This window comes from Oncorhynchus mykiss, chromosome 24 (assembly GCF_057628025.1).
Source record: "Oncorhynchus mykiss isolate SJ-2025 chromosome 24, ASM5762802v1, whole genome shotgun sequence".
In the NCBI taxonomy this organism is placed as follows: domain Eukaryota; kingdom Metazoa; phylum Chordata; class Actinopteri; order Salmoniformes; family Salmonidae; genus Oncorhynchus; species Oncorhynchus mykiss.
Window position 1 is genome coordinate 34,702,501 of NC_143045.1, and position 20,000 is coordinate 34,722,500.

General features: G+C 51.9%; 1 protein-coding gene across 3 annotated transcripts in view; it reads left to right on the plus strand.

Annotated features, from left to right (window-relative positions):
• Positions 1-20,000, plus strand: part of arap1 (ArfGAP with RhoGAP domain, ankyrin repeat and PH domain 1) — a 114,452-nt gene that overhangs the window by 50,800 nt on the left and 43,652 nt on the right. For all 3 annotated transcript variants that reach the window (XM_036961243.2, XM_090218904.1, XM_090218905.1), the window contains 3 exons: positions 1,579-1,761; positions 15,520-15,694; positions 15,765-15,899. In XM_036961243.2, the coding sequence (XP_036817138.1) occupies positions 1,579-1,761; positions 15,520-15,694; positions 15,765-15,899 (493 nt within the window). The remainder of the gene's footprint in view (positions 1-1,578; positions 1,762-15,519; positions 15,695-15,764; positions 15,900-20,000) is intronic.

Consider the following 20,000-nt stretch of genomic DNA (forward strand, 5'->3'; position numbering starts at 1 on the left):
AACAGCTAGACTGCCCACGACAGCTGAAACAGAACAGTACCTCCTTCTCCAAACAGCTAGACTGCCCACGACAGCTGAAACAGAACAGTACCTCCTTCTCCAAACAGCTAGACTGCCCACGACAGCTGAAACAGAACAGTACCTCCTTCTCCAAACAGCTAGACTGCCCACGACAGCTGAAACAGAGAAGTACCTCCTTCTCCAAACAGCTAGACTGCCCACGACAGCTGAAACAGAACAGTACCTCCTTCTCCAAACAGCTAGACTGCCCACGACAGCTGAAACAGAGAAGTACCTCCTTCTCCAAACAGCTAGACTGCCCACGACAGCTGAAACAGAACAGTACCTCGTTCTCCAAACAGCTAGACTGACCACGACAGCTGAAACAGAACAGTACCTCCTTCTCCAAACAGCTAGACTGACCACGACAGCTGAAACAGAGAAGTACCTCCTTCTCCAAACAGCTAGACTGACCACGACAGCTGAAACAGAACAGTACCTCCTTCTCCAAACAGCTAGACTGCCCACGACAGCTGAAACAGAACAGTACCTCCTTCTCCAAACAGCTAGACTGCCCACGACAGCTGAAACAGAACAGTACCTCCTTCTCCAAACAGCTAGACTGACCACGACAGCTGAAACAGAACAGTACCTCCTCCTCCAAACAGCTAGACTGCCCACGACAGCTGAAACAGAACAGTACCTCCTTCTCCAAACAGCTAGACTGACCACGACAGCTGAAACAGAACAGTACCTCCTTCTCCAAACAGCTAGACTGCCCACGACAGCTGAAACAGAACAGTACCTCCTTCTCCAAACAGCTAGACTGCCCACGACAGCTGAAACAGAACAGTACCTCCTTCTCCAAACAGCTAGACTGCCCACGACAGCTGAAACAGAACAGTACCTCCTTCTCCAAACAGCTAGACTGCCCACGACAGCTGAAACAGAACAGTACCTCCTTCTCCAAACAGCTAGACTGACCACGACAGCTGAAACAGAACAGTACCTCCTTCTCCAAACAGCTAGACTGCCCACGACAGCTGAAACAGAACAGTACCTCCTTCTCCAAACAGCTAGACTGACCACGACAGCTGAAACAGAACAGTACCTCCTTCTCCAAACAGCTAGACTGACCACGACAGCTGAAACAGAACAGTACCTCCTTCTCCAAACAGCTAGACTGACCACGACAGCTGAAACAGAACAGTACCTCCTTCTCCAAACAGCTAGACTGACCACGACAGCTGAAACAGAACAGTACCTCCAACTCCAAACAGCTAGACTGACCACGACAGCTGAAACAGAACAGTACCTCCTTCTCCAAACAGCTAGACTGCCCACGACAGCTGAAACAGAACAGTACCTCCTTCTCCAAACAGCTAGACTGACCACGACAGCTGAAACAGAACAGTACCTCCTTCTCCAAACAGCTAGACTGACCACGACAGCTGAAACAGAACAGTACCTCCTTCTCCACACAGCTAGACTGCCCACGACAGCTGAAACAGAACAGTATTTTGGCTAACTACTGTGTCCCTCTCTAATACCCCTGCCTGTCCCTTACCTGTCCCCAAGGTGTTCCTGTTGCTAGGTAATGAGCGTCTGAACAGATTTTGGGCGGCGAACGTCCCTCCCAGCGAGGCGCTGAGTCCGACCAGCTGCAGCGAAGACCGCCGACGATTCGTCAGCTCCAAATACAGACAGGGCAAATACCGCAAATACCACCCCCTCTACGGCAACCAGGAAGAGCTTAACAACGTAAGAACAACCTTTATATAACCCTGATCTGACCTCCAAACTAACCTTAATGTAACCCTACCACATCTAAATGACAACCAGAACGATCCCATACACTCCCATACCCCTCCAGTATCTCTCCCTCCAGTATCCACACCCCTCTAGTATCCACACCCCTTAAGTATCCACACCCCTCCAGGATCTATCCCCCTCCAGTATCTATCCCCCTCCAGTATCCACACCCCTCCAATATCCATACCCCTCCAGTATTTATCCCCCTCCAGGATCTATCCCCCTCCAGTATCTATCCCCCTCCAGTATCTATCCCCCTCCAGGATTTATCCCCCTCCAGTATTTTTCCCCCTCCAGTATCTATCCCCCTCCAGTATCTATCCCCCTCCAGTATCTATCCCCCTCCAGTATCTATCCCCCTCCAGTATCTATCCCCCTACAGTATCTATCCCCCTCCAGTATCTATCCCCCTCCAGTATCCACACCCCTCCAGTATCCACACCCCTCCAGGATCTATCCCCCTCCAGTATCTATCCCCCTCCAGTATCCACACCCCTCCAGTATCTATCCCCCTCCACTATCTATCCCCCTCCAGTATCTATCCCCCTCCAGTATCTATCCCCCTCCAGTATCTATCCCCCTCCAGTATCCACACCCCTCCAGTATCTATCCCCCTCCAGTATCCACACCCCTCCAGTATCTATCCCCCTCCAGTATCCACACCCCTCCAGTATCTATCCCCCTCCAGTATCCACACCCCTCCAGTATATATCCCCCTCCAGTATCCACACCCCTCCAGTATCCACACCCCTCCAGTATCTATCCCCCTCCAGTATCTATCCCCCTCCAGTATCCACACCCCTCCAGTATCTATCCCCCTCCAGTATCCAGCCCCTCCAGTATCTATCCCCCTCCAGTATCTATCCCCCTCCAGTATCTAGCCCCTCCAGTATCTATTCCCCTCCAGTATCCAGCCCCTCCAGTATCTATCCCCCTCCAGTATCTTTCCCCCTCCAGTATCTAGCCCCTCCAGTATCCACACCCCTCCAGTATCTATCCCCCTCCAGTATCTATCCCCTCCAGTATCTATCCCCTCCAGTATCCAGCCCCTCCAGTACCCTTCTCTTCCATTCAGTGTGTGTGTTTCTGTGTAGTGAATGCCTTAGTGTTACAGCTCTTAGCTGGGTCAGTCAATAGCCTCTTAACCCAGTTACCAGAAGCAATGCCAACTGCACACAGCTCTCTGTCTCTCTCTCTCTGTGAGTGTGTGTGTAGATGTGTATGTGAGTGTGGGGTGTGTGTGTGTGTGAGAATCACATTCAGCACATGACTTTGAGTGATTCCATTTTCCTCCTTAAGTGATTTAGTTAACCAGATGTTCATGCCCAGTGTGTGTGTGTGTGTGTGTGTGTGTGTGTGTGTGTGTGTGTGTGGGGGGGGGGACGTTTTCTCTCTGCTTCTGATTGTTGGACTAGGATGCAACGGCATAGGGAGACACACACATACACACACACACACACACAAACACCCTCTCTCTCGCTCTTCATGCGTTGAACTAAATGAATCCTTTGTTCTCCTTCTCCCCTCTCTTTTTCTGGTGTGTTCCCGTTCTCCCTGGTCCATTCCCTGCTGCTTGGACTGTGTCTCTGTGTTCTCCCTGGTCCATTCCCTGTTGTCTGGACTGTGTCTCTGTGTTCTCCCTGGTCCATTCCCTGCTGCCTGGACTGTGTCTCTGTGTTCTCCCTGGTCCATTCCCTGTTGTCTGGACTGTGTCTCTCTCTGTGTTCTCCCTGGTCCATTCCCTGCTGCCTGGACTGTGTCTCTCTCTGTGCTCTTCCTGGGCCTCAACCCACCTCGATCATGTATAAGCTCATATTGCTGACACCACCCCTCCATCAGATGTCATCATGGTCTTTCTACAGGAATGTTCTCTAACCCCGCCCCTCCAGAGTTTTTCTCCTCCCCCTTTTATCCCTGTTTCACTGTTTGGGTCTGGTCAGTGGAGCTGAGTGTCTGGTCAGTGGAGCTGAGGGTCTGGTCTGTGGAGCTGAGGGTCTGGTCTGTGGAGCTGAGGGTCTGGTCAGTGGAGCTGAGGGTCTGGTCAGTGGAGCTTAGTGTCTGGTCAGTGGAGCTGAGTGTCTGGTCAGTGGAGCTGAGGGTCTGGTCAGTGGAGCTGAGGGTCTGGTCAGTGGAGCTGAGGGTCTGGTCAGTGGAGCTGAGGAAAGTGTTTTTCTCTGTCCTCCTCTCTTCTGTTGATGTATTTTTGTGAGGAGGGCTCTTGCATCGTCTTCACTTGGAACTATGCAGTTTGGGACACACACACACATACACAGACACACACACATGCGCCGGTGACATTCAAGAGGACTACACTGTCAGCTCATGGGTGAGTTCACCACTGCAGTAGCTGTGTAGGACTGTGTGCTCTGTTTGTTGGCATTGTATGTTTGTGGACAAGGCCTGTTTTTGTGTTTGTGTGTCGTGTGTATAAAATGTGAGAGGGACAAGAATGTGTCTGAGAGTTGTATTGGAGTGTGGGTCTGAGAGTTGTATTTGAGTGTGGGTCTGAGAGTTGTATTGGAGTGTGGGTCTGAGAGTTGTATTGGAGTGTGGGTCTGAGAGTTGTATTGGAGTGTGGGTCTGAGAGTTGTATTGGAGTGTGGGTCTGAGAGTTGTATTGGAGTGTGGGTCTGAGAGTTGTATTGGAGTGTGGGTCTGAGAGTTGTATTGGAGTGTGGGTCTGAGAGTTGTATTCGAGTGTGGGTCTGAGAGTTGTATCCGAGTGTGGGTCTCAGAGTTGTATTTGAGTGTGGGTCTCAGAGTTGTATCCGAGTGTGGGTCTCAGAGTTGTATTCGAGTGTGGGTCTCAGAGTTGTATCCGAGTGTGGGTCTCAGAGTTGTATTCGAGTGTGGGTCTCAGAGTTGTATTTGCGTAAGTGTGTTGAAGTGTGTAAATATGTGAGTTGGATGATTGAAATGGACGACTTCCTCTATGCTCAGCTGGAGGGAGACGTGTGACTCCATGTGTTCTTTGTGTGGTCATAGCCTCCCCTTTCTGAATGGACAGTCTTGTACGAGTCAGCTCCCTCTCCCACTCTGCTGATCTATGCTGATAGCATCTTATAACACATCACGGCTAAACTACAGGGCACTGCCAAAATAAAGGAAAACACACGAGTAAATTATGGGATACTAAGTAAATTGAAAGTAGATGCTTTCACACCGGTTAATTAAGCAATTAACATCCCATCATGCTTAAGAACATGTGTTAAAAATGCCCAGTTGCCCATTATTTTGACTACAAGAGATCTGTGACTTTGGGTCTCAAAGGAGCATAGAGGGGGGGGGGGGGGGGGGGGGGGGGGGGGGTTTAAAAGGTGTGTGTCTCAGTCACCAGATCTCAACACAATTGAACATTCTGGAGCGGCGCCTGAGGCTTTCCACCACCATCAACAAAACGCCAAATTATTTATTGTGGAAGAATGGTGTCGCATCCCTCCAATAGAGTTCCAGATACTTGTAGAATCTATGCCAAGGTGCATTGAAGTTGTTCTGGTGGCTCGTAGTGATCCAACGGCCTGTTAAGACACTTTATGTTGGTGTTTTCTTTATTTTGGCTGTTACCTATATGCCAGAATCTCATGGCACATTACAGCTAAACCATGTTAGCATCTTATAGCACATCACAGCTAAACCATGTTAGCATCTTATAGCACATCACAGCTAAACTATGTTAGCATCTTATAACACATCACAGCTAAACTATGTTAGCATCTTATAACACATCTCAGCTAAACTATGTTAGCATCTTATAGCACATCTCAGCTAAACTATGTTAGCATGCTATATCACATCACAGCTAAACCATGTTAGCATCTTATAGCACATCACTGCTAAACTATGTTAGCATCTTATAACACATCACTGCTAAACTATGTTAGCATCTTATAACACATCACTGCTAAACTATGTTAGCATCTTATAACACATCACAGCTAAACTATGTTAGCATCTTATAACACATCTCAGCTAAACTATGTTAGCATCTTATAGCACATCACAGTTAAACTATGTTAGCATCTTATAACACATCCCAGCTAAACTATGTTAGTATGCTATAACACATCACTGCTAAACAATGTTAGCATCTTATAGCACATCACTGCTAAACTATGTTAGCATCTTATAACACATCACTGCTAAACTATGTTAGCATCTTATAACACATCACAGCTAAACTATGTTAGCATCTTATAACACATCTCAGCTAAACTATGTTAGCATGCTATATCACATCACTGCTAAACAATGTTTGCATCTTATAGCATATCACAGCTAAACTATGTTAGCATCTTTTAACACATCACAGTTAAACTATGTTAGCATCTTATAACACATCCCAGCTAAACTATGTTAGCATGCTATAACACATCACTGCTAAACAATGTTAGCATCTTATAGCACATCAACGCCAAACTATGTTAGCATCTTATAGCTAGCGCCAGGAGTTTTTCCTGGTCAGCTGACATGGTCAGGAAAAACTTGGATCCTAATTTGATTGTTATGCTACACAGTTATAACATAGTGAAGCTAAATTATTTCCGCTTTTCTAGCATCTCTCAGTGCAGGCTAGCACTGCTTTTACAGGGCTGCCAGTCTACCTCACAGCTAACCTCCACATGATAATTAACCTCTTGTGACTCTAGGGGGAGTATTTTCATTTTTGGAAAAAAAAAACGTTCCCGTTTTAAACGGGATATTTTGTCAGGACGAGATGCTAGAATATACAACCAACCCAGTGATTAGACAGCAACCATTGAGAATATTAATTTGACAGTGTGACTGTGGGCTGTGGGCTTATGAGACGCAGAGGTATTTGTGTGTGTGCATGGATGATTTTGGATATGTTTGTGTGTGCGAGTGGTTTAGGAATTTCTCCATATGTCTGTATTGAATATTGACATGTCTGTGTGGTTCAAACCATACACCTCAACCTGAGCACTCAGTTCTGCCATCTTTGGTTTCTTGGGACTTCAACCCCTATGAGGGGCCGGCTTATCCCAGCCAAAGCTATCTTCTGCCCTGGCACACCAATGACGGAACAATGAATCCCTGCGCATCTTCTGAAAACGGATCTCGAGAGTATCTCGATTAGTCCTACATCACCCCCCCCCCACCACCGCAGAAATGTACTTACTGTGACTGTGATATGTGGTTGTCCTGCCTAGCTTCTTAGAATTAATGCACTAAGTCTTTCTGGATAAGTCTGCTAAATGACTACAATGTCAATAGTAGGTGCTGGGTGGGTGCAGGCGTGGTGTTGGCTGATTGGCTGACTTGCAGTAAACAATCTATGGGCCTGTTTCATTGGATGTGTGTCAATATGGCTCTTATATAGATCAGTTGCTAGGACACAGCTTCGATCCCTTTCTCTTCCTTAACCCTCTTATTCTCTTCTCTTTCTATCAGACCTCAGGATAAGACCCAGATGCAGACAGTTCGAAATAACAAATATTTATTTACAAAACAGGGGGCAGGCAAGCTACAGATCAAGGGCAGGCAGAGGTCGATAATCCAGGGCAGAGTCTGTAAAGTACAGAACACCAGGCAGGCTCAGGGTCAGGGCAGGCATAATGGTCAAAAACCGGGAGAACTAGAAAAACAGGAGACAAGCACAAGACAGGTGAAACAGGAGACAGAGGGCTGTGAGACAGGTTTAATCATTGAAAGGTGGGATGTATACAGAGGGTTCGGTGCAATAGATGACAAACAGCAGAGGGGCTAAGGATCTTGGAGTTGGGGAAAGGGACGATAAATCGGGGGAAAGTTTGCGGGACTCTACCCGGAGGGGCAGATCCCGTGTGGACAGCCATACCCTCTGCCCAAGACAATAGCGGGGGAGCTGGGGTCAGGTGGCGGTTCGCCTGTTGACGATACCTGGAGGTGGTCTTGAGAAGAGTGGACCTAGCTCTCTTCCAGGTACGCCGACAGCAGCGGCCAAACATCTGGACCGAGGGTATGTTGTCCTCTTCCTCTTGCTCCGGGAAGAGCGAGGGTGATAACCAACGGAGCACTCGAAGGGCGAGAGCCCAGTGGCTAACTCGAAGGGCGAGAGCCCAGTGGCTGAGCAGGGAAGGGTGTTCCCAGGAGTACTCCACCCACACAAGTTTCTGGCTGCAGAAGGTGGGGTTGGCCGAGACAAGGCACTGAAGAGTCGTCTCCAGGTCTTGATTGGCACTCTCTGACTGGCCGTTGGATTTCAGATGAAACCAGGAGGACAGGCTGACGGATGACCCAATGAGTGTGCAGAAGGCCTTCCAGTACCGGGACGAGAACTGAGGATCACGGTCGGAGACCATGTCCACCGGAAGTCCATGGATCCGGAAGACGTGCTGCACCATGACCTGGGCCGTCTCCTTGGCAGAAGGTAGCTTGGGGAGGGGAATGAAATGAGCGGTTTTGGAAAACCTGTCCACCACTGTGAGGATAGTGGTGTTTCCATCATACGAAGAGAGACCAGTGATGAAGTCCAGGGATATATGTGACCAGGGACGGTGAGGGACAGGAAGAGGTTGAAGGAGGCCAGTCGGAGCTTGCAGAGGAGTCTTGTTTTGACAGTGCAGGCGGCGATGAACGCGGAGACGTCAGGGACCATGGTGGGCCACCAAAATAAAGCATTGTCGCACAAAGGCCAGGGTCTGACGGGAGCCAGGGTGGCAGGCAAGCCTGGAAGAAGGAGCCCTTTCCAGAACCGGGGAGTGGGCTGCGTCTGGGACAAACATCTGATTAGCCGGAGCCCCCCCCCCCCCCAGGCACGAGGTAGGAAGAATAGTCTCGGGGCCCGAGGGTGTAGATGTGGGGCTATAGTGGAGTGAAAGCATGTCCGACTTAACATTCTTAGACCCTGGCTGGTAGGAGATGGTGAAGTTGAACAGGGTGAACAACAGGGCCTATCGCGCTTGCCTGGAGTTGAGACGCTTGGCGGTACAGAGATATTCCAGGTTCTTGTGGTCCGTCCACACTATGAATGGAAGTTCCGCCCCCTCTAACCAGTGTCTCCACTCCTCCAATGTCATCTTCACTGGGAGTAGTTCTCGATTCCCCACATCATAATTCCTCTCCGTGGCGTTAAGAGGATGGGAGGAGAAGGTGCAGGGATGCAGCTTAAAGTCCAGGGCAGAACACTGGGACAAGACGGCCCCCACTTCGACATCCGACGCATCTAGGAAAGCCCAGTCAGCAGCTGGGGACCACGTGAATGGGACCTTGGGAGAGGTGAGTGCTGACAGGGGTTAAGCCAGGGTGCTAGAACCCCAGACAAAAACGGAAATAGAAATGGGAAAATCCTAAGAGACGTTGCAGCTGCACTCTGGACGTGGGCTTGGGCCAATCCACCACCGATCTTAATGTTCCGGGATCCATCTGCACATTCCGAGCAGCGATGATGTACCCAAGGAAGGTGATGGTGGAGCATTGGAATTTGCATTTTTCGGCTTTGACAAAAAGCTGGGTCTCCAGGAGACGCTGGAGGACATGGAGGACGTGTTTTTGAGCCGAGCGGGAAAAAATGAGGATGTCGTCCAGGTAGACAAACACGAACCGGTTCAACATGCAGCGGAGAATGTTATTAACCAGGGCCTGGAACACTGCAGGAGCATTGGTCAGACCGAATGGCATCACCAGGTTTTCATAATGTCCGCTAGCAGTGTTGAAGGCTGTCTTTCAGTCCCGTATCTGTACCAGGTGATAGGTGTTCTGCACGTCCAACTTAGAGAAGATGGACTGCTGGTACAGGGAATACAGCTGTCCCCGGGGTGGTGTAGTGCCCGGGAGAAGGTTGGACCCGCAGTCATAGGGTCGACGCGGAGGAAGCGACGTGGCCCAGGCCTTGCTGAAAACTTCCCGTAGGTCCTGGTACTCCGCGAGAACGGTGGAGAGGTCTGAGGCATCTTCCGACCCCACAGGAAGATGTCCCGGGGCAGGCTGCGCCGACTTCAGACAATGGGCGCGGCAGAACGGGCTCCAGCCAATGAAAGTACCAGTAGTCTTTTGATAAGGGGATTGTGGCGCTGGAGCCAAGAAAACCCCAATACCCCGGGAACCTGAGGAGACTTGATGAGCATAAACTTAATAGACTCAGTGTGGTTCCCAGACACACACAGGTGGATAGGAGTAGTATTGTGGGTGACCCTGCCTATAGAGTGCCCATCCTGTGCTCTAACATCCATGGGAATGGAGAGGGGCTGAGTGGGGATGCCCAGCTCAAACACCAGGGTGGCGTCCATGAAACTCTCGTCGGCCCCAGAGTCAATGAGAGCCCGGAGAGATTTTGACTAGTTGCCCCACAGGAGGATGGCATGGAGAGGGGTGTGAGTAAGGGGAGAAGAAAAACCGTATGGTTCACCAGAGTACTCGTACCTACTGATGAACATGGTCCTTTTAATGGACCGGTAGACACATAATGACGGGCAGTTCTGCAATATAGACAACTCTGGGTCTGCGTAAGCGTTAAGTTGGAGGCAGCCTAGCTCTGACGAGTTGCATCGGCTCCGGAAAAGGCGAGCCGGCAGACCTCCTCTCCCTCCTACGTTCACGTAGCCGCCCATCGATTCAGATGGTCAAGGCGATGAGCGAGTCGAGATCTGTAGGCAGCTCCCGGGCAGCGACCTCGTCCTTAACCTCCTCCGATAATCCATGTAGGAATGTGCGGATAGTCCTCCACACTGCAGGGGTCTTGGCGGAGCTGGAGTAACTTCCGGGCAGCCTCTCTCCCGGACAATGGAGAATCAAAAACCTTTTTTACCTCAGCTACGAACTCCTCCAGACTGAAACATACAGCAAGCAGATCATTGTTCTCACACCGCCGTAGCCCAGGCGAGAGCCCTCCTGGACATTAGTGTTATGAAATACGCTATCTTCAAGCGGTCTGAGGGAAAGGACAAGGGCTGCAGCTCGAAGATGAGGGAACACTGGGCAGCTCGAAGATGAGGGAACACTGGGCAGCTCGAAGATGAGGGAACACTGGGCTGTTCGAAGATGAGGGAACACTGGGCAGTTCGAAGATGAGGGAACACTGGGCAGCTCGAAGATGAGGGAACACTGGGCAGCTCGAAGATGAGGGAACACTGGGTAGTTCGAAGATGAGGGAACACTGGAAGAGAAACTCCCGTCAGGTTCCTGACCTTCCAGCAAAGCGTTCTGGAGGAGGTAAGCGGGGTTCTCGAGAAGCCTGGATGGCCTGGAGAGACGCACTGCCGACAGCTGTTTTACTGAGGAGCTGGGAGGTTACTGTCGTGGCTGGCTGCCTCACACCAATTCATTCAAGGCTTGGTCATGGTGTTCTGCTAAGGTCTGGAACCCTTCCATAAGACCTCAAAGTAACTCCTCGTGTCTCCTAATGGAGGCTCCTTGGGAGGAGACGGTGTTGCAGAGCTGGTCCGAGTCTGCTGTGTCAGTCAGTCATGGCCAGTTCCTACTATCAGACCTCAGGATAAGACCCAGATGCAGACAGTTCGAAATAACAAATGTTTATTTACAAAACAGGGGGCAGGCAAAGGACAGGTCAAGGGGCAGGCAGAGGTCGATAATCCAGGAGTCCGTGAGGTACAGAACAGCAGGCAGGCTCAGGGTCAGGGCAGGCAGAATGGTCAAAAACCAGGAGAACTAAAATAAAACAGGAACTAATGAGAAACAGGAGTACGGGAAAAACGCTGGTAGACTTGATGAGACAAGACAAACTGGCAACAGCCAAACAGAAAACACAGGTATAAATGCACAGGAGATAACGGGGAAGATGGGCGACACCTGGAGGGGGTGGAGACAAGCACAAGACAGGTGAAACACATCAGGGTGTGAGACTTTCTCTATCCTTTCCCCTCTTATTCTCCCCTCTTTCTCTCTCCTTTCCCCTCTTATTCTCCTCTCTTTCTCTATCCTGTCCCCTCTTATTCTCCTCTTTCTCTATCCTTTCCCCTCTTATTCTCCTCTCTTTCTCTGTTCTGTCCCCTCTTATTCTCCTCTTTCTCTATCCTTTCCCCTCTTATTCTAATATCTTTGTTGCCTGTTTCTCTATTTTCTCTCTTTGCCCTATTTCTCTTCTCCCAAATGTTTAAATTATTTGTCTCCTCTCTTTCTTTCATATCACACTCTCTCTGTTTTTCTCCTCAGCCTTGTTTTCCCACTCTGTCTGCTAGGTCGCTCTGTCTGCTATGTCCCTCTGTCTGCTATGTCTCTCTGTCTGCTATGTCTCTCTGTCTGATAGGTCTCTTTGTCTGATAGGTTTATCTGTCTGATAAGTCTCTGTCTGCTGGTTCTCTCTGTCTGATAGGTTTCTCTTTCTGATAGGGCTCTCTGTCTGATAGGGCTCTCTGTCTGATAGGTCTCTCTGTATGATAAGTCTCTGTCTGCTACAGTAGGTCTCTCTGTCTGCTGGGTCTTTCTGTCTGATACGTTTCTCTGTCTGATAGGTCTCTCTGTCTGATAGGTCTCTCTGTCTGATAGGTCTCTCTGTCTGATAGGGCTCTCTGTCTGATAGGTCTCTCTGTCTGATAGGGCTCTCTGTCTGATAGGGCTCTCTGTCTGATAGGGCTCTCTGTCTGATAGGGCTCTCTGTCTGATAGGTCTCTCTGTCTGATAGGCCTCTCTGTCTAATTGGTCTCTCTGTCTGCTACAGTAGGTCTCTCTGTCTGCTACAGTAGGTGTCTATGTCTGCTACACCAGGTCTCTCTGTCTGCTGGTCTCTCTGTCTGATAGATCTCTGTCTGCAACAGTAGGTCTCTCTGGTGAGGTAATGCTGGAACAGATGGATCACACTTCTTTCTTCCTGTCTTGTGTGTCTGTATTGTGTGAATGTGTTTGTGTGGCTCCTCTGCTTGCCAAGCATGTGTAACATTTGTTATTTTGCGGATGGAGGGAATGGGGAGGATAGAGGCAAGGGGTATTTGTAATCACTTTCCTTTCAGAGACACACCCAGGGTATAGAGTGCACTCCACACGGCCCTCAGAAAAATCATTCTCTCTCTGTGTTTCGCTCTCTCTATCTTGTTCTCTTTCTTTCTTTCTCTCTAGCTCTCCAGGGGTTGTGTAAAAGTCTTTGATTCCTCCCTGTGTCTGTGTGCATGTTTGCTAATGTGTGAGGGCTAGAAGTCCTGGAGAATAAAAATATGTAGGAGGAGAGAGTAGGAGAAGGAGAGAGCAGGAGAAGGAGAGAGCAGGAGAAGGAGAGAGCAGGAGAAGGGAGAGTAGGAGAAGGACAGGGTAGAAGAAGGAGAGAGTAGGAGAAGGGGAGAGCAGGAGAAGGAGAGAGCAGGAGAAGGAGAGAGCAGGAGAAGGGAGAGTAGGAGAAGGACAGGGTAGAAGAAAGAGAGAGTAGGAGAAGGGGAGAGCAGGAGAAGGGGAGAGCAGGAGAAGGAGAGAGCAGGAGAAGGAGAGAGCAGGAGAAGGGAGAGTAGGAGAATGACAGGGTAGAAGAAGGAGAGAGTAGGAGAAGGGGAGAGCAGGAGAAGGGGAGAGCAGGAGAAGGAGAGAGCAGGAGAAGGAGAGAGCAGGAGAAGGAGAGAGCAGGAGAAGGAGAGAGCAGGAGAAGGATAGAGCAGGAGAAGGGGAGAGCAGGAGAAGGGGAGAGCAGGAGAAGGAGAGAGCAGGAGAAGGAGAGAGCAGGAGAAGGATAGAGCAGGAGAAGGGGAGAGCAGGAGAAGGAGAGAGTAGGAGAAGGGAGAGAATTGAGTAGAGAGGGAGGAAGGAGAGAAGGGAAGAGACAGAGGAGTGACATGGAAGTGTGGAACCCCCCAATCACACCAAAAGGATGTGGGTTGTTGGTTCAGAAGAGAGTGCAGCAGCATCATTGTGTGTGTGCTTGTAATAAGGTGTGTGTTACTGTGTTGGGTTGTGCTCCAGCTGGAAGGCTACATTGAGCTCAGCTGTAAAAACATCCTCCTCCCTGTTTTGTATCTCTCCTGGTCTCTATCTTTCTCTCAACGGGGCAGTCACCCTCTCTGGTTTTAATTTCCTCCCATGATTCCCAGTTAACCTGTCCCCTCACCCCGTTTAGTCTTACCCCGACCCTGTCCCCTGGTCCCTTACCCTGTCCCCCTCACCTTAAAGTCCTCAGAGATGTGAGTCATTGGTGTCAGTTGAGAAACAGTGGATTGTTCTGAACCACAGCTGTGAGTCAGCTGCTCCACTGCTTTGCCCAACAACAACAGGTGGACTGTGGGTTGGTGTGAAATGTGTAGGCTTGTGGAATGTCGTAGGTTATGATGTCATAATGTTGTACAACTGTCTGAGACCCTGAACTATGAATTGAGAAACAAGTTCACTAATACTGCTGTGACAGCTACAGTGACGGTCTAATACTGCTGTGAGACCTACAATGACAGTATAATACTGCTGTGACAGCTACAATTACAGTCTAATACTGCTGTGACAGCTACAATGACAGTTTGGTCACTGCTGTTTCAAGCAAAAAGCTCAGACTCAGCATAGCAGCAATGTTACTTCCTCCTCGCTAACACTGACAAAGTGATCAAAACATTTTCTGAATTTGAAACAGTTATCCCACCCTAACCTCTCCCCCCTCTCTCTCTCTCCCCCCCCTCTCTCTCCCCCCTTCCCCCCTCTCTGACCCCCTCTCTCTCTCCCCCCTTTCATAAATATGGGTTGTATTTACAATGGTGTGTGTTCTTCACTGGTTGCCCTTTTCTCGTGGCAACAGGTCACAAATCTTGCTGCTGCGATGGCACACTGTGGAATTTCACCCAGTAGATATGGGAGTTTATCAAAATTGGATTTGTTTTCGAATTCTTTGTGGATCTGTGTAATCTGATGGAAATATGTCTCTCTAATATGGTCATACATTTGGCAGGAGGTTAGGAAGTGCAGCTTAGTTTCCACCTCATTTTGTGGGCAGTGAGCACATAGCCTGTCTTCTCTTGAGAGCCATGTCTGCCTACGGCGGCCTTTCTCAATAGCAAGGCTATGCTCACTGAGTCTGTACATAGTCAAAGCTTTCCTTAATTTTGGGTCTCTCTCTCTCTCTCTCTCCCCCTCTCTCTCCCCTCTCTCCTCCCCCCCTCTCTCTCTCCCCTCTCTCCCCCTCTCTCTCTCCCCTCTCTCCCCCCTTTCCCCCTCTCTCCCCCCTCTCTCTCTCCCCCTTTCCCCCTCTCTCCCCCCTCTCTCTCCCCTCCCTCTCTCCCCCTCTCTCCCCCTCTCTCTCTCCCCTCTCTCCCCCTCTCTCTCTCCCCTCTCTCCCCCTCTCTCTCTCCCCCTTTCCCCTTCTCTCCCCCCCTCTCTCTCTCCCCTTCCCCCCTCTCTCCCCCCTCTCTCTCCCCCCTTTCCCCTATCTCCCCCCTCTCTCTCTCCCCCTCTCTCTCTCCCCCTTTCCCCTTCTCCCCCCCCCTCTCTCTCTCCCCCCTCTCTCTCCCCTCTCTCCTCCCCCCCTCTCTCTCTCCCCTCTCTCCCCCTCTCTCTCTCCCCCCTTTCCCCCTCTCTCCCCCCTCTCTCTCTCCCCTTTCCCCCTCTCTCCCCCCTCTCTCTCCACTCCCTCTCTCCCCCTCTCTCTCTCCCCTCTCTCCCCTCTCTCTCTCCCACCTTTCCCCTTCTCTCCCCCCTCTCTCTCTCCCCTTCCCCCCTCTCTCCCCCCCTCTCTCTCCCCCCTTTCCCCCTATCTCCCCCTCTCTCTCTCCCCCTCTCTCTCTCCCCCCTTTCCCCTTCTCCCCCCCCCCCCCTCTCTCCCCCCTTTCCCCCTCTCTCCCCCCTCTCTCTTTCCAGGCCCTGTGTATAAACGTGCAGTGCAGTGATGTCCTGGAGACCTTATGTCTGGTGTTCTGTGGAGCTGATGTGAACTGTTCTACTGGCCAGGCTGACTGTCCCTCCCCTCTCTCCCTGGCACTCGCCCACAACCAGAAACTACAGGCCCAGTTCCTCTCACACAACCTCAACACAGGTATTTACATGTTGTATTCCAGTGTAATAATGAGTGTGCATGTTGACAGTGTGTTGTTGTGTGTCTGCAGAGCTGCCTCGGTCGGAGGTGACCGGGGCCATGGAGCCTCAACACTATTCACCACAGCACCCCGTCACTCACAATGGCTTCCTTTTCAAGACCGCCTCCATGGCCCGGCCTATCACGGAGCGTAAGGCCAGGGAGGGTGAGCCAATCACACACACACACACATCTCCCCTAGTTTCTTCCTTTGTCCACTAGTCCCTTCCCTAGTCCCCTTGTCTCCTAGTTCCCTCCCCTAGTCCCATCCTCTAGTGCCCTAGTCTCCGAGTCCCCTCCCATATTCCCTACCCCTAGTCTCTTAGTCCCTTCCCCTAGTCTCTTAGTCCCTTCCCCTAGTCTCTTAGTCCCTTCCCCTAGTCTCTTAGTCCATTCTTCTAGTTCCTTCCTCTAGTCCCTTCCCCTAGTCCCTCACTCTAGTCCCTTCCCCTAGTCCTTCCATCAGTCCCTTCCCTAGTCTCTTAGTCCCTTCCCCTAGTCTCTTAGTCCCTTCCCCTAGTCTCTTAGTCCCTTCCCCTAGTCTCTTAGTCCATTCTTCTAGTCCCTTACCCTAGTCCCTCACTCTAGTCCCTTCCCCTATTCCTTCCATCAGTCCCTTCCCTAGTCTCTTAGTCCCTTCCCCTAGTCTCTTAGTCCCTTCCCCTAGTCTCTTAGTCCCTTCCCTAGTCTCTTAGTCCATTCTTCTAGTCCCTTCCCCTAGTCCCTCACTCTAGTCCCTTCCCCTAGTCCTTCCATCAGTCCCTTCCCCTAGTCTCTTAGTCCCTTCCCCTAGTCTCTTAGTCCCTTCCCCTAGTCCCTCCCCTAGTCCTTCCATCAGTCCATTCCCCTAGTCCCTCCATCAGTCCCTTCCCCTAGTCCCTCCCCTAGTCTCTTAGTCCCTTCCCCAGTCTCTTAGTCCTTCCCCTAGTCCCTCCCCTAGTCCTTCCCCTAGTCCCTTCCCCTAGTCCCTTCCCCCTAGTCCCTTCCCCCTAGTCCCTTCCCCCTAGTCTCTTCCCCTAGTCCCTTCCCCTAGTCCTTCCATCAGTCCCTTCCCCTAGTATCTTAGTCCCTTCCCCTAGCCCCTTCCCCTAGTCCCTTCCATTAGTCCTTCCATCAGTCCCTTCCCCTAGTCTCTTAGTCCCTTCCCCTAGTCCCTTCCTCTAGTCCCTCCCCCTAGTCCTTTCCTCTAGTCCCTTCCCATAGTCTCTTAGTCCCTTCCTCTAGTCCCTTCCCTAGTCCCTTCCCCTAGTCTCTTAGTCCCTTCCTCTAGTCCCTTCCCCTAGTCCCTTCCCCTAGTCTCTTAGTCCCTTCCTCTAATCCCTTCCCCTAGTCCCTTCCTCAGGTCCCTTCCCCTAGTCCCTCGATCCAGTCCCTTCCCCTAGTCCCTTCCCCTAATCCCTCCATCCAGTCCCTTCCCCAAGTCCCTTCCTCTAGTCCCTTCCTCTAGTCCCTTCCCCTAGTCTCTTTGTCCCTTCCTCTAGTCCCTTCCCCTTGTCTCTTAGTCCCTTCCTCTAGTCCCTTCCCCTAGTCCCTTTCCCTAGTCTCTTAGTCCCTTCCTCTAATCCCTTCCCCTAGTCCCTTCCTCAAGTCCCTTCCCCTAGTCCCTCGATCCAGTCCCTTCCCCTAGTCCCTTCCCCTAATCCTTCCATCCAGTCCCTTCCCCTAGTCCCTTCCTCAAGCCCCCTTCCCCTAGTCCCTTCATCCAGTCCCTTCCCCTAGTCCCTTTCCCTAGTCCCTCCATCCAGTCCCTTCCCCCAGTTCCTTCCCCTAGTCCCTTCCCCTAGTCCCTCCATCCAGTCCCTTCCCCTAGTCCTTCCATCCAGTCCCTTCCCCTAGTCCTTCCATCCAGTCCCTTCCCCTAGTCCTTCCATCCAGTCCCTTCCCCTAGTCCCTTCATCCAGTCCCTTTCCCTAGTCCCTCCATCCAGTCCCTTCCCCCAGTTCCTTCCCCTAGTCCCTTCCCCTAGTCCCTCCATCTAGTCCCTTCCCCTAGTCCTTCCATCCAGTCCCTTCCCCTAGTCCTTCCATCCAGTCCCTTCCCCTAGTCCCTTCATCCAGTCCCTTCCACTAGTCCCTTCCCCTTGTCCCTCCATCTAGTCCCTTCCCCTAGTCCCTTTCCCTAGTCCCTCCATCCAGTCCCTTACTCCAGTTCCTTCCCAGTCCCTTCCCCTTGTCCCTTCCCCTAGTCCCTCCATCCAGTCCCTTCCCCTAGTCCCTCCATCCAGTCCCTTCCCCTAGTCCCTCCATCCAGTCCCGTCCCCTAGTCCCTTCCCCTTGTCCCTCCATCTAGTCCCTTCCCCTAGTCCCTTCCCCTAGTCCCTCCATCCAGTCCCTTCCCCTAGTCCCTTTCCCTAGTCCCTCCATCCAGTCCCTTACTCCAGTTCCTTCCCAGTCCCTTCCCCTTGTCCCTTCCCCTAGTCCCTCCATCCAGTCCCTTCCCCTAGTCCTTCCATCCAGTCCCTTCCCCTAGTCCCTTTCCCTAGTCCCTCAATCCAGTCCCTTACTCCAGTTCCTTCCCAGTCCCTTCCCCTTGTCCCTTCCCCTAGTCCCTCCATCCAGTCCCTTCCCCTAGTCCCTCCATCCAGTCCCTTCCCCTAGTCCCTCCATCCAGTCCCGTCCCCTAGTCATTTCCCATAGTCCTTCCATCCAGTCCCTTCCCCTAGTCCCTTCCTCAAGTCCCTTCCCCTAGTCCCTTCATCCAGTCCCTTCCACTAGTCCCTTCCCCTAGTCCCTCCATCCAGTCCCTTCCCCTAGTCCCTTTCCCTAGTCCCTCCATCCAGTCCCTTACTCCAGTTCCTTCCCAGTCCCTTCCCCTTGTCCCTTCCCCTAGTCCCTCCATCCAGTCCCTTCCCCTAGTCCCTCCATCCAGTCCCTTCCCCTAGTCCCTCCATCCAGTCCCTTCCCCTAGTCCTTCCATCCAGTCCCTTCCCCTATTCCCTCCATCCAGTCCCTTCCCCAAGTCCCTCCATCCAGTCCCTTCCCCAAGTCCCTCCATCCAGTCCCTTCCCCTAGTCCCTCCACCCAGTCCCTTCCCCTAGTCCCTCCATCCATTCCCTTCCCCTAGTCCCTTCCCCTAATCCATCCATCCAGTCCCTCCCCCTAGTCCCTTCCCCTAATCCCTCCATCCAGTCCCTTCCCCTAGTCCCTTCCCCTAGTCTCTTCCCCTAGTCCCTTCCCCTAGTCCCTCCATCCAGTCTCTTCCCCTAGTCCCTTCCCCTAGTCCCTTGATCCAGTCCCTTCCCCTAGTCCCTCCATCCCTTCCCCTAGTCCCTTCCCCTAGTCCCTCCATCCAGTCCCTTCCCTTAGTCCCTTCCCCTAGTCCCTCCATCCAGTCCCTTCCCCTAGTCCCTTCCCCCTAGTCCCTCCATCCAGTCCCTTCCCCTAGTCCCTTGATCCAGTCCCTTCCCCTAGTCCCTCCATCCAGTCCCTTCTCTTAGTCCCTCCCCTAGTCCCTTCCCCTAGTCCCTCCCCTAGTCCCTTCCCCTAGTCCCTCCATCCAGTCCCTTCCCCTAGTCCTTCCATCGAGTCCCTTCCCCTAGTCCCTCCCCTAGTCCCTCCCCCTAGTCTCTCCCCTAGTCCCTTCCCCTAGTCCCTTCCCCTAGTCCCTCTATCCAGTCCCTTCCCCTAGTCCCTCCATCCAGTCCCTTCCCCTAGTCGCTTCCCCTTGTCCCTCCATCCAGTCCCTTCCCCTAGTCCCTCCATCCAGTCCCTCCACCCAGTCCCTTCCCCTAGTCCCTCCATCCAGTCCCTCCATCCAGTCCCTTCCCCTAGTCGCTTCCCCTAGTCCCTCCACCCAGTCCCTTCCCATGGTCGCTTCCCCTAGTCCCTCCATCCAGTCCCTTCCCCTAGTCCCTCCATCCAGTCCCTCCACCCAGTCCCTTCCCCTAGTCCCTCCATCCAGTCCCTCCACCCAGTCCCTTCCCCTAGTCCCTCCATCCAGTCCCTCCATCCATTCCCTTCCCCTAGTCCCTCCATCCAGTCCCTTCCCCCAGTCCTTTCCCCTAGTCCCTCCATCCAGTCCCTTCCCCTAGTCCCTCCATCCAGTCGCTTCCCCTAGTCCCTTCCCCTAGTCCCTCCATCCAGTCCCTTCCCCTAGTCCCTCCATCCAGTCCCTTCCCCTAGTCACTTCCCCTAGTCCCTCCATCCAGTCCCTTCCCGTAGTCCCTCCATCCAGTCCCTCCATCCAGTCCCTTCCCCCAGTCCCTTCCTCTCACCTAGCTCAAGGTGATGATGCTGGCTTGGTCAAAGTGTGTCCTCTGTGTATGATG